The sequence below is a fragment of the Panthera onca genome, chromosome E1 (assembly GCF_046562875.1).
Source record: "Panthera onca isolate mPanOnc1 chromosome E1, mPanOnc1 haplotype 2, whole genome shotgun sequence".
Lineage (NCBI taxonomy): Eukaryota > Metazoa > Chordata > Mammalia > Carnivora > Felidae > Panthera > Panthera onca.
The window spans coordinates 10,325,582-10,341,927 of record NC_138352.1 but is presented as its reverse complement, the minus strand read 5'-3'; the positions used below and the strand labels follow the sequence as shown (position 1 = coordinate 10,341,927).

General features: G+C 52.8%; 1 protein-coding gene across 2 annotated transcripts; it reads left to right on the top strand.

Moving 5' to 3' along the window:
• The first annotated feature begins 10 nt into the window (after positions 1–10).
• GGA3 (golgi associated, gamma adaptin ear containing, ARF binding protein 3) lies at positions 11–16,168 on the top strand. 2 transcript variants are annotated; one of them, XM_060645417.3, is made up of 17 exons: positions 11–122; positions 6,728–6,812; positions 6,939–7,014; positions 8,415–8,513; positions 9,240–9,363; positions 9,619–9,722; positions 9,857–9,937; positions 10,327–10,464; positions 11,007–11,088; positions 11,201–11,317; positions 11,648–11,890; positions 12,277–12,347; positions 12,651–12,964; positions 13,210–13,418; positions 13,708–13,877; positions 14,051–14,161; positions 14,378–16,168. In XM_060645417.3, exons 1-17 carry the CDS (start codon positions 83–85, stop codon positions 14,486–14,488), a joined length of 2,175 nt encoding a protein of 724 aa, XP_060501400.1. In that variant the 5' UTR covers positions 11–82; the 3' UTR covers positions 14,489–16,168. The 2 variants fall into 2 exon arrangements, with proteins under 2 accessions (XP_060501400.1, XP_060501401.1); XM_060645418.3 differs by lacking the exon at positions 11–122 and adding an exon at positions 416–520.
• Positions 16,169–16,346: the final 178 nt, after the last annotated feature.

Below are 16,346 nucleotides of genomic sequence, written 5' to 3'. Positions count from 1 at the left end.
CCCATGCACGCCCCGCCCCGGCTCATCTCTTGCAAGTTCTCGCGAGGTTTGAGGCCGCAGGGCCGGCCCGGGCGGCTGCAATATGGCGGAGGCGGAAGGGGAGAGCCTGGAGTCCTGGCTGAGTGAGTAGCCGCGGCCGCTTCTGTCTGTCCTCGAGCCCCCTCGCCGCCCCCGCTGCCCCCCCTACACCTCCTCCCAGGGTCCAGTGGCGGCGTCTCCTAGCAGCTCGCGCTTCGGCTTGCCCTCGCCGCAAGCTGTCAGCGATCACGCCCCTTCCCCAGCAGGGCGCCGGGTCCCCCTCCCGGCGCCTCCTCCCACTGCTGCGCGCGGCGGCGGGAGCTGCGTACTGTCCCGGCCCCGCGGGCTGCGGAGAAGCGTCAGCTAAGTGCTCCCGGCTGACATGCATCGGCGATTTGGGGACATTGTGGTGGGGCCCCGCTTCTCAGACCCCCGTGCCTCAGTCTCAGACCGAGGGAAAAGCCGCGGATTGGGGCTGAAACTTCGCGAGCGGTGGGCACCAGTGAGTATACACATACTGCTTCAGAATTGCGACCATGTATTTGAGAAGTGGCCGCTTCGCTGAGGCAGAATGTTTGAAGTGAGAATAATCCAAAGTAGGGTAAAGAACAGAGCTCTATTTTCCTGCAGCGGCCAAAGCTTGGTTATGTCTGTGTCGGGAGACACACACACTTGAACCCCTTAACGAGTCATCGTCCATAGCGTACTCTGAGCAAAGCTGAGGAACACGGCCTAGTGCTGTAGTTAGAGCGGCCTTTGCTCTAATTGCTAAATCGTATTTCTGTTAAGGAAATACAGGTTAACCTTGTTAGCAGGTAGTACTCTGCTGAAGGGTTAATAAGTTAACTTTCCTATGGGCTAGAAGAGGCCCTTGGAGGCCTCTTTAAGTGAACACAGATTGGGCAGGATGGTGACAGGTAGGATGCCTAGAGATTGCCTTGCGCAGAGACCTCTTATGTACTGGAGCCTCCAGGCTGTTTCCTCCAATGGCCTGAGCTACCCCCCCCTCAGGTTGTTGAACCCAGGTTACATTTGCAAAATCTGCAGTTGCAGGCAGGTCACAGTCTTCTGTATATATGGAACTGTTCTCTAAGGAGCTCAAAGCACTCCAGAGACACTCATTTAATTCATTTATCAAGTATCCTAGTGAAGCAGGTACTAATGCACCATTTCACAAAAAGAGGACACCCTGACTCTAATCAAACCACTTGTCCAGAGACATCTAACCGATATAGATATAACTACACTGGAATTGGATGTTGTTGTTGTTTTTTAAGTTTATTTATTTTGAGAGAGAGAGAGAGAGAGAGAGAGAGAGAATCCCAAGCAGGCTCTGTGCTGTCAGTGCAGAGCCCATCCCAGGGCTCAATCCCATGAACCGTGATAACATGACCCGAGCTGAAATCAAGAGTCAGATGCCCAACTGACAGAGCCACCCATGGGTCCCTGAAATTTGTTTGATTCATGAATATGAATAGGGACGTTGAAGTAATTTGACTTAAGCTGAGTTTAATAGACTAGATTTAGAGTTATATTTTGAAATAGGAGAGGGACAGACCTGTTTTTGAGGGAGAGTAGAGATTGTGAGTGGGGGAAGGACAATGGTGTCTGTAGACTTTAGAGCTGATACTGGCCTTTGATTTTTCCCATTAGAGTGACATTAGGGGCAGTGTTCAGATTCCTTCCATTCTTATCATTCACCTTCACAGTTCTTGTGACTTATTGGTGTGAACTTGGCCAGGTGAACGAACCAGTGCTTGGGGTTTAGCACTATTTTAGTCTAGGTCCTTGTCACTCTGTGGATTGCCAGAATTATTATAGAAGCCTCTACTGGGCCCAGTGCTTCAGGTGTCTCCCCACGTCCCTTCTGTCCACTTGGCATTCTGCTCCCAGAAGAGCACTTCTGTGGAATCAGGTCGTCCCACTGTCGCACGCCTCCTGCCGCCTCTTGGTGGCTTCCTGAGCGTCTTCTTGCTTTGCTAAGTCAGATGTGTTCTTGTCCCATCAGCACACATTGCTTTCCTTCCCTGGAAACCCTGTTCTCCTTTGCTTAACTAAATGCTTTAAAACCCATCCCAGATTCTCCTTGTCCACGGACTGTCTCTTGATGACTTCAGCCTTTTCTGAATTCCTGTCATTACTATAATCAGTCCATAAGAAATACCTGTTATGTGGGATGCCCGGGTGGCTCAGTCGGTTAAGCATCCGACTTCAGCTCAGGTCATGATCTCACAGTTGGTGGGTTCAGGCCCCCCATCAGGCTCTGTGTTGACAGCTCAGAGCCTGAAGCCTGCTTCGGGTTCTGTGTCTCCCTCTCCCTCTGCCCCTCATCTGCTCATGCTCTGTTTCTGTCTCAAAAATAAGTAAACATAAAAAGATTTTTAAGAAATACCTGTTATGTGAGGTATTATGAAAATTAATTAAGTTCAATCTGTCTTTGCCTTAAGTTCGGTAAAGGTGATCCTGGAGTGGATAAAGCATTACTAAAAAGATACAGGTACAAGGCAAGAACTGTAAATGCTAAAATGCAGGCAGTTTCTTCAGGAAATTGGGGAGAAGTGGAATGGAAACATGATTCTGTCAGTGAGGAGGTAGCATTTGATCCAGACCTTAAAGACTGGGGAAAACTGGCTAAGAAAACACTGGACGGTGATGTAAATAGAGAAACCATATAGGAACAGGTTTTTGGCTGGTTCAGGCAGGTAGTTCCAGTAGGAGTGTGGTGGGAGAGAAACCTGGGAAGTTAGAACCAAATTCTGGAAAAGCTGGAATTCCAGCTCAAAAAGCTTAAATTTCGACAGTTATCAGGTCCCCATTCTTACCATCTCTCGTGAAATCAGTGTTTTACAAGGGTTAGTATAGGGGTTTTATATAGGATGGCCAGGAGAAATTCAAGAAGCAGGTGAAGAAGGGGTTGGGGTAGGGGCAGAGGTAAGAAAGGAAGGAGAGATTTAAAAAGATTTTGAGGGGGGACACCTGGGTGGCTTAGTCGGTTAAGCGTCTGACTTTTGATTTTGGCTCACTGTGAAATCAAACCCGATGTCGGGCTCTGTGGTGACAGCATAGAGCCTGCTTGGGATTCTCTCTGTCTGCCCATTCCGTGCTTGTGCTTGCTGGATAAATAAATAGACCTTGAGAAGGAAGGGACCCTAGGTTGATGGAAATGGGTAAGAGGGAAGGAGTCAGCAATGGGGGTTCAAATCCGGATGCCTGGATGTGGGGGCAAAAGGAGTTTTTGAATGATGGCACCATTTTTCTTTAATTTTTTTTTAATGTTTTATTTATTTTTGAGAGAGAGACAGCGTGAGAGGGGGACAGAGGATCCAAAGTGAACTCCGTGCTGACAGCAGTGAGCCCAGTGTGGGGCTCGAACTCATGAACCGTGTGATCATGACCCGAGCAGAAACCGAGTCGGATGCTCAACCAACTGAGCCACCCAGACACCCCATGATGGCACCATTTATAGAAATAGGGAAGTCAGGAAGGAGAAGTAATGAGCTTGTTTTAAAACTTGTTTCTGTAACAAATCATATAATCTAATTTTTTGCTCTGGTTATTTTGCACGTGTTGCACCAACAGAGTATAACCTCCTCAAGGCTAGGCTCTGAGTCTTGGACTTTTTCTGTAGTCCCTCTATGGCCAAATGCTCTGTACTTAGTTTTCCTTTAGTTACGTTATTGATTGATTGAATAATATAGTACAATACACTTGATCTGTGTACTTAATTTTCTGTGAGCACTTAACAAAGACTTGGTGACTAAGGCCCTCTTGATTCAAGACCCTAGCACTGAAGGCTGACTCTTGATTGCTTTTCCATCCTGTATTCTTGCCTCTCTTAATCTCTAAGTAATATGTTACATAGAATTTGTCATCTGTGAAATGTTTGAGCTGTGTTGGGATTGGGTAGCCAGTGTTGCCCCTACTTGAACCGTCCCCACTTGACCTCTTGAGGCCCCACAACAGTCAAAACTAGTGTTGGAACTAAGCTGAAAAATGAGAGCAGAAAATCTAGATGCACAGACACACAAGGGAATAAGGCTTTCAAGAAAGACCTGAAAATAGAAACCTTGAGTCAAAGTAGAGTCCAGGGCTAGTTCTAGAGGGTGGGGTCGACAGGTGAGGCTGTAGTGTCACCTCTGTGCCAGGTAATAGAGCTTGTTTTGTGGGTGGAAAGTTGTGTGCATCTGCTGGAGGGAGGCAGCGGGCAAATGGAGAGATCGAGTCACCCAGAAGTATCCCCAGAGTTTTCTTCCAGTTCCTAAGGGTGCTGTGGTCGGCTTCCTGAGTAGGCTGGAGAGCTGGAGCAGATACTCAGAACCAGGACTGACCATTGCTGAACAGGGGCTGTTTGTGCCCACATGCAGGCAGAGCGCTCCCTGCAGAGTTGCAGCGGAAAGATCTGTCCAGATGAAAGGAAGTGGGATTCTGGAGAAGTTGAACCCAAGTGAGAAGGGAGTGGGCGTATACTTGGAAGCAGAAGTGCTACAAGAATTACAGGAGGCCTGGGGAGAACACGGGTGGGGACGGTCCATTGCTCATGCACGTGTGGGGGCAGGGGAGCATCCATGCAGCACTCCCCGCCGTCCTTTTCCAGTTGTGAACGGTGCAAATGAATGCGTTAGTCTTTCTTACGCCATGAAGTACGTGACTCTTCTCAAAATGATAATAGCAGCGATGGGAGGGGTATGGCTTCTCAGACCGTCTTATTTTTGCATCCTTCAGCTTCTTGATGTCACGTGAGAACTTTAAGCATCTCAAATGATGGGGATTAGTAACACAGCCATGCTAACACCTGAGAAGATATCAGGCAACTGATGGGAGAAACATGGGGCTTCTGGACGGTGACAGCTTGTAGGTCACCGTGGCAATAAATAGCCACTCTTGACGGAATTAAATTAATTTGCTTCCTTTCTAGCTTGACATTTTAAAGGGCCTGCTAATTCTCTCTTCATGATTGAGGACAGACATTTCTCTTTTCCTCCAAATAGGAGCTCAAAGCATCAGAATCTTCTTGCGATCAGAGCAGAAACACTGCCAGGCACGCGCGCTGCGTCCGTGGGTCCTGCGCGCCTTCCCTCCGCCTCCGGGTGGCGTCTGCTGACTTCTTGTACCTCAGAGCCCTCTTTGGGGCAGGGTGGGGGTGGGGAGGTGCTGGGAGGCCTTGTTAGGATTTGGTCACGGAGCAAGTGATTTTTGATATTAGGAAACAGGAAGTTAAGAAAACACAGTCACGAGAAACCAGAATTCAAGAACTTCTGACAACACCCCTTGTGTGGAGGGGCTTTTTCAAGGTTCTCTTGCTCTGCTTTTGGCACTTGTGGAAACGTGTGGGAGTATGGGGATTTAAAAACGATTTACGCCTTCAGCCTTCCATTCCTCTTCTGAACCTGAAGTCCTAAATTTAGCAAACAGCTTGAGAGTGCTTTCTGGAAGAGGCAGACTCCAAGATCTGAATCAGAGGTGGGAACACCCTTAACCACCCCTAGCAAGGTTCTGGGGGATCACAGGGGAGAGGGGACCCCACCAAATATTAGGAGACTTGACATTTAGCACGTGGATTTTAAACCCTCAGTGATCCCTCTGAGAACTCTCCAACACTTGTCTTTGTCCTTAATCATAGGAGACCACTTATTTTTTTATTCTTTTATTATTTTCAAAAAAATGTTTCAAGTTTATTTCTTTATTTTGAAAGAGCGAGAGCGAGCAGGGAAGGGGCAGAGAGAGAGAATCCCAAGCAGGCTCCTCACTGTTTGCACAGAGCCAGATGTGGGGCTCTAACTCACAAACCGAGAGATCATGACCTGAGCTGAAATCAAGAATTTGATGCTTAACTAACAGAGCCACCCAGGTGCCCCATAGAAGGTCATTTAAACTGTAGGGGCGGTCTGTATCTGCGGTCCTGGGGACGGAGCACGATGATTGGTGTTCAGTAGGGGCTCATTAAATATTAGTTTAACTTAAAAGGATGACATTGTGGGGGTGCCTGGGTGGCTCAGTCGGTTAAGCGTCCGACTTCAGCTCAGGTCATGATCTCACACTCTGTGAGTTCGAGCCCTGCTCGGGCTCTGTGCTGACGGCTCAGAGCCTGGAGCCTGCTTCAGATTCTGTGTCTCCCCCTCTCTCTGCCCCTCCCCTGCTCATGCTCTGTCTCTCTTTGTCTCAAAAATGAATAAAAAGATTTAAAAAAAATTATTTTTTTAAAGGATGACATTGTGTACAATTTAAAAAACATTTAAAGCGTTAAGGAAAGTTAGGTCTTGAAAAAACGTTTGAAGGGTACATAGGAAATACATTTCCTAAGTATATATATATATATTTTTTTTTATCAAGTATCACCTGACTTTAATTTCTCCAGGAAACACTTCTTGATAACTCCTACTTGCTTAATAGCTTATTTTTATGTAACTAGAATTATTTATACTTATTTGTTACATTAAGCATTTTTGCGGATATCAGTTTGAAGATTTTTATCATTTGTGTTTATAATTATTCATCTGTACTATTGACCGTGGTCAACTCTATGCTTTGCAAGGCTGAGAATTTGTTTTCCCTTTCATCTGTGACTTCCAAAATACTGGACTGACCTGTTGAGGATTCTCTTATCAGAAAAGAAATGTGGAAACAAACTTAGCTTCACATCAATGCCTAAAAATTGTTGGAACACTTTCCATTGTGTCCTCAATTGTCCTCCGCTTTGCTCTGTCCCAAGATAAAGCCACCAATCCTTCCAACCGCCAGGAGGACTGGGAATACATAATTGGCTTCTGTGATCAGATCAACAAAGAGCTTGAAGGGTGAGTCTCAAAGCTGTCGGGAGGCAAGTGGGAGAGAGCTGACTGTAGAAGTAAAAACTGGCCAAAGAGGGCCAGTCACGTGGTCCCAGGGTCAGTGCCTGAAAGCGGGGTCTGCTTGTCTCCCAGGCCACAGATCGCTGTCCGACTGCTGGCCCATAAGATCCAGTCTCCACAGGAATGGGAGGCAGTCCAGGCCCTGACGGTATGTGGTTTCATTGCAATGGTGGATTTCAGTGAGCCCAGGCCTTTCCTCATGCGCCCACTGGGTTCTCTGGGGTTTTCATGGCTCACGTCCTAAGGCAGCTGGAAGTCCCTGATACTAGATCTATCTGGAGCGCGTTCCGTAAACTGCCCCACGAATGCGTATGACTGAAGTGCAGTCCCTGCACCATGGCCACCGGTCTTGTGGGAGAAGCTGAGTGGCTAAGGGAAGGAGCCAGAGGCAGGAGCCCTGAGCCCAGGGTGGAGCCCAGAGGCGGCTTCTTGAAGAGATGCTAACAGCTGTGTTGCCAGTTAAGAGTTAGCCAACTAAAGGAAAATGAGGCAAGTAAAAAGTTGTTCTGTAGCTAAAAGTGATGCTAGCTCCTGCTGAAGGCACCACCGACAGGTGGAGCTTAGTGTTTATTCAGAGGGGACAAGTGCGGCACTGAGCCAGAGGTGGCTGAGCTCACAGGATTCCTAGGTTCTCCCCGACATCAGCCGGGTCATGCACGGGAAGGGCGCTCAGACGGCTCACGTGCACACCTCTGTTGCGTTCACTGCAGAGAGAAGGCCTTATAAAACAATGCTTCTCAACCTGGAGTGGGTTTCCTCTCCAGGAGACATGTGGCAGTGTCTAGAAGCACTTTTGGGTGTCACGTGTCATGGGGCATTACTAGTATCTAGTGACTAGAGGCCAGGGATGTTGCTGAACATCTTACAATGTACAGGACGGGCTTCCACAACAAAGAATGGCCCAGAACGTCAGTAGCGATATGCTGGAAAACCCCTGCTTTACAAAGTCAGAAGCCAAAAAAGGGAACACTGGGGTGGAGCTCTCCTGGGCATAAACCGCAGGCCCCAGGGCCCCAGGAAGCACCGAAAACTTAAGGTAGTTTATGTGCCTCGGAAGGAAAATCGATGGGAGCAGGGAGGGAAAATATGTCTTTGAAAAAGAAAACTGTTTAAATATTATCTTCCATCTTCCCCAAACATTGATCAGCTTATAGCAAGAGCCCTGGACCCAGAGTCGGAGAAACTTTCTGTCTCTGGGCCTCAGTCTCCTCATCGAAATGATGAGGGCGGAATCTTGTAAGCAGGCACTTTCTACGACAGACATTCAACTGTCTTGGTATCTGGGTCCCAGTGCTCTGTTCTTTAGTCCCTATTCGGCTTCCCCAGAAGAGGTTTAAGGGGCCCAAGGTGTCCGTGATCCTGTTGCCCTGATGCTCCGGGGGGGGGGGGGGGGGGGGGGTGAAGGGGGAGGGGGGCAGTGCACACAAACTTCCTGATCGGTTTCTTCCTCGTGAAGGTCTAGTCACTGTGATCTACGTGCAGGGTCCTGGCTGAGTGCCAGCTCCGACCCTCACCCACACTGAGCACCTCCCCTCCGTGTGGCTGTAGGTGCTGGAGGCGTGTATGAAGAACTGTGGCAGGAGATTTCATAATGAAGTAGGAAAGTTCCGGTTTTTGAATGAATTAATCAAAGTCGTCTCTCCGAAGGTCAGTCAGTGGCGGTTTTCTCATTTCTAGGAACTGCTTTCGTGTCCCTCCCCCTCTCCCGTCTTACTGGCTTCACCTTGCAGCCGGCATCTCCACAGAGCTGTCTTTAGAGAGCTGTCCACATCTTGTCCTTAGAGAGCTAGGCCCTGAGTGGAGCCGGGTGACCGTGAGGCCACAGGGACAGGCAGCCCTCTGATGGACTCCTGGCCTTAATGTGACAGGTGACGTGGCAGCAGGCGTTAACGCGCACCCTGGCTGGGGGCGGGGGTGGGGAGGGGGGCTCCTGGGACCGCGGTCACTTTTCTTTGGTCCGTCTTCCGGAGGTCTGAGGAGTTACTCTTCTCATCACTCAGCCGCTCAGCTTCTGTTGCTCGCTGGTGTTGCTTCAGCTCTAGGCACCGCTTAAAGCGCGGGGAGCAATTTTTCATACTTCAGACATTCTCATTAATTCCTCTGAGATAAATTGCCATTGTTTCTGGGAGATTGTGCCTGGAAGCGCAGTGAGCTGCCGACTCCCTGCCTGAGCACAGACTGTAGCCCTGATAGATCCTGCTCGGCCACGGCGGTGTCCTTCTATGTCACACACACCGCACGCCTGCCGCTCTGGGACAGGCCCGAAGACTGGGGCCAACCGGCCATCTGTCCTTGCCGTGAAGAGAGCTTTCCCGTGGTCTCTGCCTCTGACACCAGTTACGAGGTTCTTCCCTATTTCCTTTTGCCTCTTAGTACCTGGGGGACAGGGTGTCTGAGAAAGTGAAGACCAAGGTGATCGAGCTGCTTTACAGCTGGACATTGGCCCTGCCAGAAGAAACAAAGATCAAGGATGCGTATCACATGTTGAAGAGACAGGGTATGTGCTCACCTTCCCTCGGCCTCCGAGCAGCCCCAGAGGCTGGTTGAGGCCAGGAAGAATGAGGGGGCGTCTGCCACCCCCTCCTGAAGGGAAGATCCTGGGAAGGGCTCAGCTGCGGTTCGATAGGTTGAGATGGTCCTCACCCCTTGCGGGTCCCGGTCACAGGGCTGTGCCCGCCCTCGTTGTGTGAGGAACGGCAACAAGGTGACCCCAGCCTGAGCAGACACTCCGCCCCCTTATGTTCCCTTTCAGGCATAGTGCAGTCTGACCCACTGATCCCCGTGGACAGGACACTGATCCCCTCTCCACCACCTCGTCCCAAAAACCCTGTTTTTGATGATGAGGAGAAATCCAAGGTAAAGTGCATCCCAGCCGACGGCGTCCTCAGATGAGGCGTGGGCTCACTCAGTGCCACGGGAGCTCCAGTTCCGCTGCGGTCCCCCGGGTGGGGTGTTACCTTTCCCTTTACCTTCGGTACCTCCTCTTCCAGCTTTTAGCCAAGTTGTTGAAAAGCAAAAACCCAGATGACCTACAAGAGGCCAACAAGCTCATCAAGTCCATGGTGAAGGAAGTGAGTGGGCCCTGGGCCTTGGGGCGGAGGAACTCTTGACCACAGAACAATAGTCCCTTCCCCTGGTGTGAGGCCTGCTGCTTGCCCTTGCCCCCAGCCCTCACCTGGAGAGGCCAGAGAGCGGGAGGCACACTGGAGCTTCTGGGGGGAGAATGGACTAGAGGAGCAAGCCTGGATGGGGCCAGCCTGGGGGGCAGGGTGGGCCGTTATTTTAAAAGAAAAAGTGCGTCAGGACTGGGATTTGTGTTTCCCAAGAACCGTGCATGAAGAGGAGCCTCCACTGGGACTGGCCTCTGCGCGTGTCCTCTGGTGCAGTCCTTGCTGTGGGGCATCAGGGGCTGTGGGATGAGTCTAGGTGAGCTTCTTCTCCTTGATCATCTTCGATACAGGACGAGGCACGGATCCAGAAGGTGACCAAGCGTCTGCACACTTTAGAGGAGGTTAACAACAACGTAAAGCTGCTCAATGAGATGCTGCTTCATTACAGCAAAGAGGATTCTTCAGAGGCAGATAAAGAGCTCATGAAGGTAGGCGCATCTCTGGGGGGCTGGGCTCTGGGAACGGGGGCCAGCCTTTGCTCAGTACCTGCCATTCCTCATTAATCAGCACAGCAGCCGGGTGGCGGTGGGAGCAGTGACACCCCCATTTTACACGAGCTGTGGCTAACTCAGGCTAGAAGAGCTGTGTGTACGCCCAAGTCTGTGTGACCCCGCGGACCCACCATCAGGGCTCACTTCTCTCTGCCTTAGGACATTTGGGTAGAGAGACCCACCCTGTGCCCCTGACGCTGCTGCACCTTAGTCCTTGGTCACATAGATACTCTGAATTCTGAGGCATGTGCTCACCTCGGGGACAGGAGGGGACACACTCCCACTGGTCCTAAGCAGACCTTTCGGGTGATCCACCGTGGTGAAAGCTGGGAGCAGGAAGATGTGTGCTCTGAGCCCAGTTCTGCCGGTAACTGACCATGGCACTAGAGGAGCCCCCTGAGGGCCTGGACGTGAACACCGCACCGGAGGATTTCCAAGGGACTTTGTAGCTCTCATTTTTAGGTCTGGGACTCTTGCAGGAGCTGTTTGATCGGTGTGAGAATAAGAGGCGGACATTATTCAAACTAGCCAGTGAGACAGAGGACAATGACAATAGTTTGGGTGAGTTCAAGAGTAGTTGGCAAGGATGACCCAGGAATGTGGGTTTGGCCCGGAGGCGTGGAGCGGGGGAGTGTCGTGGCCTGGAGTGAGAAGTACCTCTTTTCTGCTCTAGGGGACATCCTCCAGGCCAGTGACAACCTCTCCCGGGTCATCAGCTCTTACAAAACAGTCGTTGAAGGGCAGGTGGTCAATGGTGAGGTAGCCACCTCAGCCATTCCAGACTCTGAAGGTAAAGTGTTCCAGTTCTCCATTCTGGACCCGTCCAGACCAGCCCCGGGCCCCGCCACCGAGCCGTCCAGACCAGCCGTGGGCCCCGCCACCGAGCCATGAGCCCCGAGTGCTTGACCCACAAGCCATCCTGCAGGGCCCGAGGGGATTCTGAGCCACTCCAAGTGGTCCTCCAGCTTCCCAGAGGCCAGGAGCTGTGGATAGGGTTTTCTTTGCTTGCTTCTTTTCAGCGTTGCCCAGGCTGGAGGCCGCGCTCAGGGTTCTGCTTCCTTCTGTGCAGCCACTAGAGTGGCCCCTAATCAGTCCCGTCCCCCTCCATTCGCCCATCCAGGAAACCACTCCAGGGACCAAGGCACTCTCATCGACCTTGCTGAGTTGGACACACCAAGCAGCTCATCCTCAGTGTCGGCCCCGGCCCCTGCCCCACCGTCCTCCGGCATCCCTATCCTCCCTCCACCCCCCCAGACCTCGGGCCCTGGGCGCAGCCACCCATCCAGTCATGCCGAGGCCGCCCTGGGACCCAACAGCACAAGCAATGCCCTCTGCCTGCTGGACGAGGAGCTGCTCTGCTTGGGTGTGTCCCGGAGGGGCCAGCAGAGCAAAAAGGCGTGTGGAATCGGGAGGAGGGCTGAGGGGTGGCTGTGTACTTAGCAGAGGTGGGGAAGGGGGCTCCAGGTGGAGGGATAGAGTCAGGTCCAGTGGTCTTCAGGGCAGTCTGCACCCAGGCTCCAGCATGGACGCAGTGGACTGTCTTGCTCTGCTCCCCACCTCTGCGCCCCCCGCCCCCCACCGCATACGGAACATAAGGACTGAAGAGGATCCGTCTCCCCCTGGAGGCTGCCTGGGGGAAAACCTCCCCACCTGTCACCCCTTGATGCTCATTTTGTCATGTGACCTTCCCTGGGTGAGGTGGGACTGCCCAAGGCAGAGCCCCTTCTCACCATCATCTTCTGTTTTCAGGCCTTGCTGATCCAGCCCCCACCGCCCCTTCCACAGAGTCAGCTGGAAACAGCCAATGGCCCCTGTTCCAGGTAGGGACACAGGGGACGTCACTAAAATGCTCGACGAGCTTCACTTCTCTTTCCCGACTCATCCTCAGCCCCAGTTGGCTGCAGCCAACTGCGGCGACTGTCCTTACTCCTTGGGTCACTGCCCTGCGTGCATTTGGGAACGTGGATCACATCCAAGGGCTGGCCTTGGCCTCAGGAAGCTGCTCGTCCAGTGGTGGGGTCACAGGGCCCCCAGGGAAGGGGGCCAGAGTTGGAGACCCGAAACCTGCCGTCTGCGCCAGACCCCTCCACGGCCTTTGCTCATGCACTTTCCATCCCTGACAGAACGAGCAGCTGGACCTGGACTTGGGCGGCCCTGAGCCCGGGAGTGCTGCCGCCAGCCCCTCGGATGGGCCTCTCGTCCCGCCCTCGGCACCGTCCGCGGGCAGCTCCCAGGCTCCGCTGCCGCCCTCCTTCCCGGCTCCTGCGGTCCCAGCCAGTGTTCCCGCCCCCAGACCAGGCTCCTTCTTGTTCCCAACTGGACCGGCCCCAGCCCTCAAGGCTGAGCCCACAGCCCTCGGGTACCACGGCTCAGCCTTGGGCGATAGCACCCTGCACCAGCTGGATGCCCTTGATCATCTTCTTGAAGAGACCAGAGCGTAATGAGTGGGGGAGAGCTGGGTTGGGGAGGGCTGGACCTGGGTTTGGCAGAATCAGGGGCAGCTCCAGAGGGTCTGGGGATGTGCCCTTTTGGCCTACTGAGGCAGGTGGGAATCTGGAAACGGTGGGAGGTGGGGTAGTAAGAACCGCTCTGCCTGGCGGGAAGGGGAGATGTGCTTTGAGGGGTTGGCCCTATAGCTTCCCCAGGTCTCTGACTTGCCTTGTCCTCCTTCCTGCCTCTCAGGACATCAGGTCTGGTGAAACCCGTCTCCTCCATCTTCTTCCCTGGGGCCACCACCTCCCCTCTGGTCCCCGCCAGCACCACTGCTCGGCCTCTGCTCCCCTTCTCCCCTGGGCCCAGCAGTCCTCTCTTCCAGCCCCAGGGCAGCCCCATGAAGGGGCCAGAGCTCTCCCTGGCCAGTGTCCATGTGCCCCTGGAATCTATCAAGCCTAGTAAGTGTCGGAAGCATGGGGCGGGAGGGGATGTGGGGTCGTAGGGAATGAGGGGCGGGCACAGGCTGTCTGCCCAGGGCCCTTAGAGCCAGACATGACCCGCTTCCCTGCTGTCTTGGGTCTCTCCTTGTTGCCACTGGACTCTTGGGAGGTTCTGAGAGGCTCTTTCCCAGATTCTTGCAAGGAGCCTGCTGGCCACAGGGTTGCCCGGTCCTGCCCACTTGGCTGTGGCCAACACCCTCTGGGCTCTGTGAGGTTTCTCCTTCACCCACATGATCTCTCCTCACAGGCAGCGCCCTTCCTGTGACAGCCTATGATAAAAATGGCTTCCGCATCCTCTTCCACTTTGCCAAGGAGTGTCCGCCTGGACGGCCTGACGTGCTGGTGGTGGTGGTGTCCATGCTGAACACAGCTCCCTTGCCCATCAAGAGCATCGTGCTGCAGGCCGCAGTGCCAAAGGTACCCCTGGCTTCCTGGGGCCTCTAGAGGCAGAAGTAGCCTTATCTTGAACCCCCTGGGTTGAGGGGCCCTGAGGCCAGCAGGCAGCAGCCATGTGTCCATTGTGACTCCAGTAGGCTCCCTCCTAGGGGCACCTGCCATCTCTCTTCAAAGGAGCTTCTCTTTTTCTTCAGTCAATGAAGGTGAAGTTACAGCCACCCTCTGGGACAGAGCTGTCTCCATTTAGTCCCATCCAGCCGCCTGCAGCCATCACCCAGGTCATGCTGCTGGCCAATCCGCTGAAGGTGAGCTGGAACCAAGGTCCATCCTGAAGCCCTAGCTGCCCCAGATTAGGACCTCTGCCTCCCAATTTGAAGTGCCGTGATACCGCAGCATTAACTGTGTCCCTTCCCTACCCTGGTTCAGTGGCTGAGTGAGCCTGGGGTGGCGAGGGGAGCACAGAAAGGGCCCCAAGGTTTGAGGAGAAGAGGAGGTCTCACACGCTTGCCCCTTTGTCACAGGAGAAAGCGAGGCTTCGGTATAGGCTGACCTTCGCCCTGGGAGAGCAGCTGAGCACAGAGGTGGGCGAGGTGGACCAATTCCCTCCTGTGGAACAGTGGGGTAACCTATGACCCCAGAGGACTCCGTGTCACCTCCGCATTGAAGCTCAGGCAGGCTGCCACAAGACAGGAGGGCTCTCTGGTCCAGTCATTCTCCACATCCTGACTGCAGTGCTTAGAGCTTTGATATGGAACAGGGGCCCTGGGCATTGCTGCTGGGAGCCAAGCTGCTGCCGTGATGATCTCTCATTGGCCCCCCTAAAAGGACCTGGTTTTTTTGTCTACCTGTGTGACTTGAAGTGGCCGTGTGCTGTCAGGGGTGGGGAGTGGCTCCAGACTCTGCACTATTGCCCTGGGAACGTGGACCCAAGGCAGGGGAGTAGGTTTTTTCCTCCCATGCTGGCATCCTGATGCCATAAGGGGGGAGGGCTCTAAAGAGACTTGGCACCCTCCCTCAAGGACCGTGTTCTCACACACACACACCCCCCCCCCCCCCCCCCCCCCCGCCCCCGGAGGCCTCAGCCCCCTCATCACTACTTTGTGCTTCCCCTGCTGGCAGGCTCCTCTTGGAAGGTAGGCAAAGCCCAGTGGTCCCAAGTGGCCCTGGGCATAGAGAAGTTGACGTACTACCGAGTCTCCAGCCCTGCCTTCCATGGGCAGCAGCATCCTGGAATGGCCGCTGGGTGAGTTGCGTGCTCGTCTCTGGTGGTTGCAGGCTGTGTCCTATGGACATCGCAGTGGGATATGAAACTCAGCCTATTAGAAACAGAACTTGGCCTTGTGGCAGCCAAAACTAGGGATACAAAAGAAAATGGAAGAGAACCAGTGTCTCCCCTTCTCTGGAAGCAGGTACTCAAAGCTTTCTGGGAAAAGTGTGCCTCCTGCCTTGGGAATAGGCCATCCTACTCACTACCTCTTGCTTGGCATGAAATAAACTGCTCTCCTGCCCTTTGAGTCTCTGAAGGAGAGGACAACTCCCATCATCCTCTGCATTCTCCTGCTTAGGCTTCCCCCTCTTCCCACCATTTGGCCTGTGGTATGGCATGTATTTGGGAACAGGCAGCCTCAGGGTCAGGCGTATTGCACTAGACTTCTTACCTGTTGCCTAGGACTTGACTGTCCCCAGCTGCTGAGGGGCATGTCCGCAAGATACGGGGTCTGGAGGTGGTGAGATTAGGAGCCGTGCTTGAATCGAGTCACCAGACCCTATTGCTTCGGCAGTGCTCAACCTCCGACCGCTTGTCCGAGTTGCTCCTTCTACCAGATGCAAGTGGGCCAGGGACTCCAGGCCTCACAGGGCAAGAAAGGGACAACTACCAGCTGAGGAAAGAGCACTCAGCTCATCTGGGCTTAGCCGGATGGCTCCAAGCCATCTCTGGGGAAAGGTGGCACATGCCACAATCCCTGATCCCTCCCTGCACTTTGCCAGGTTTCCTTACTGTATCAGAAGGTCCTCTCCTGCTTCCTTTCCAGCTTCAGCAAGCAGAATTCACTGCTTGATTAGAACAGGTCAAAAGTGAATCCATTCACAACATACAGAGTAAATCCAAGAGCTTTCCAAAAGCCAGCTGCTAGCAGCCCTGGGAAGGTTTATGGGATTACTGTGTGAAAATACACCTTTATAATAAGCTTTAGACATTAAAATTGAGTGTTACTACTGAGGTCACTGCTTTGTGACAAATGGCTGTATACGATATCCCAACCCTGCTGCCCTTGTTCTGCTGCATGTCAAATAAAATCATTTTTGCCGTAGCTGGAATCCTAATACCCATTCACCCCACAGTGGACAGAGTACCATTTATGAATTCCAAATGTAGACACATCTGCTGGCATCACCTGAGGTTTTTGTTGATGAAAGTACAGGTTCCTGGACCTTTTCCTTTTTTAAAGGACAGAACAATTAACATAATGTTCCAGTTGATTCTAAAAT

Coding starts and splice junctions, on each gene's coding strand:
- GGA3 (XM_060645417.3), top strand. CDS start 83: ATGGCGGAGGCGGAAGGGGAGAGCCTGGAGTCCTGGCTGA. Junction 9,723..9,856: donor ATGATGAGGAGAAATCCAAG/GTAAAGTGCATC, acceptor CTCCTCTTCCAG/CTTTTAGCCAAGTTGTTGAA. Junction 10,465..11,006: donor CAGATAAAGAGCTCATGAAG/GTAGGCGCATCT, acceptor GGACTCTTGCAG/GAGCTGTTTGATCGGTGTGA.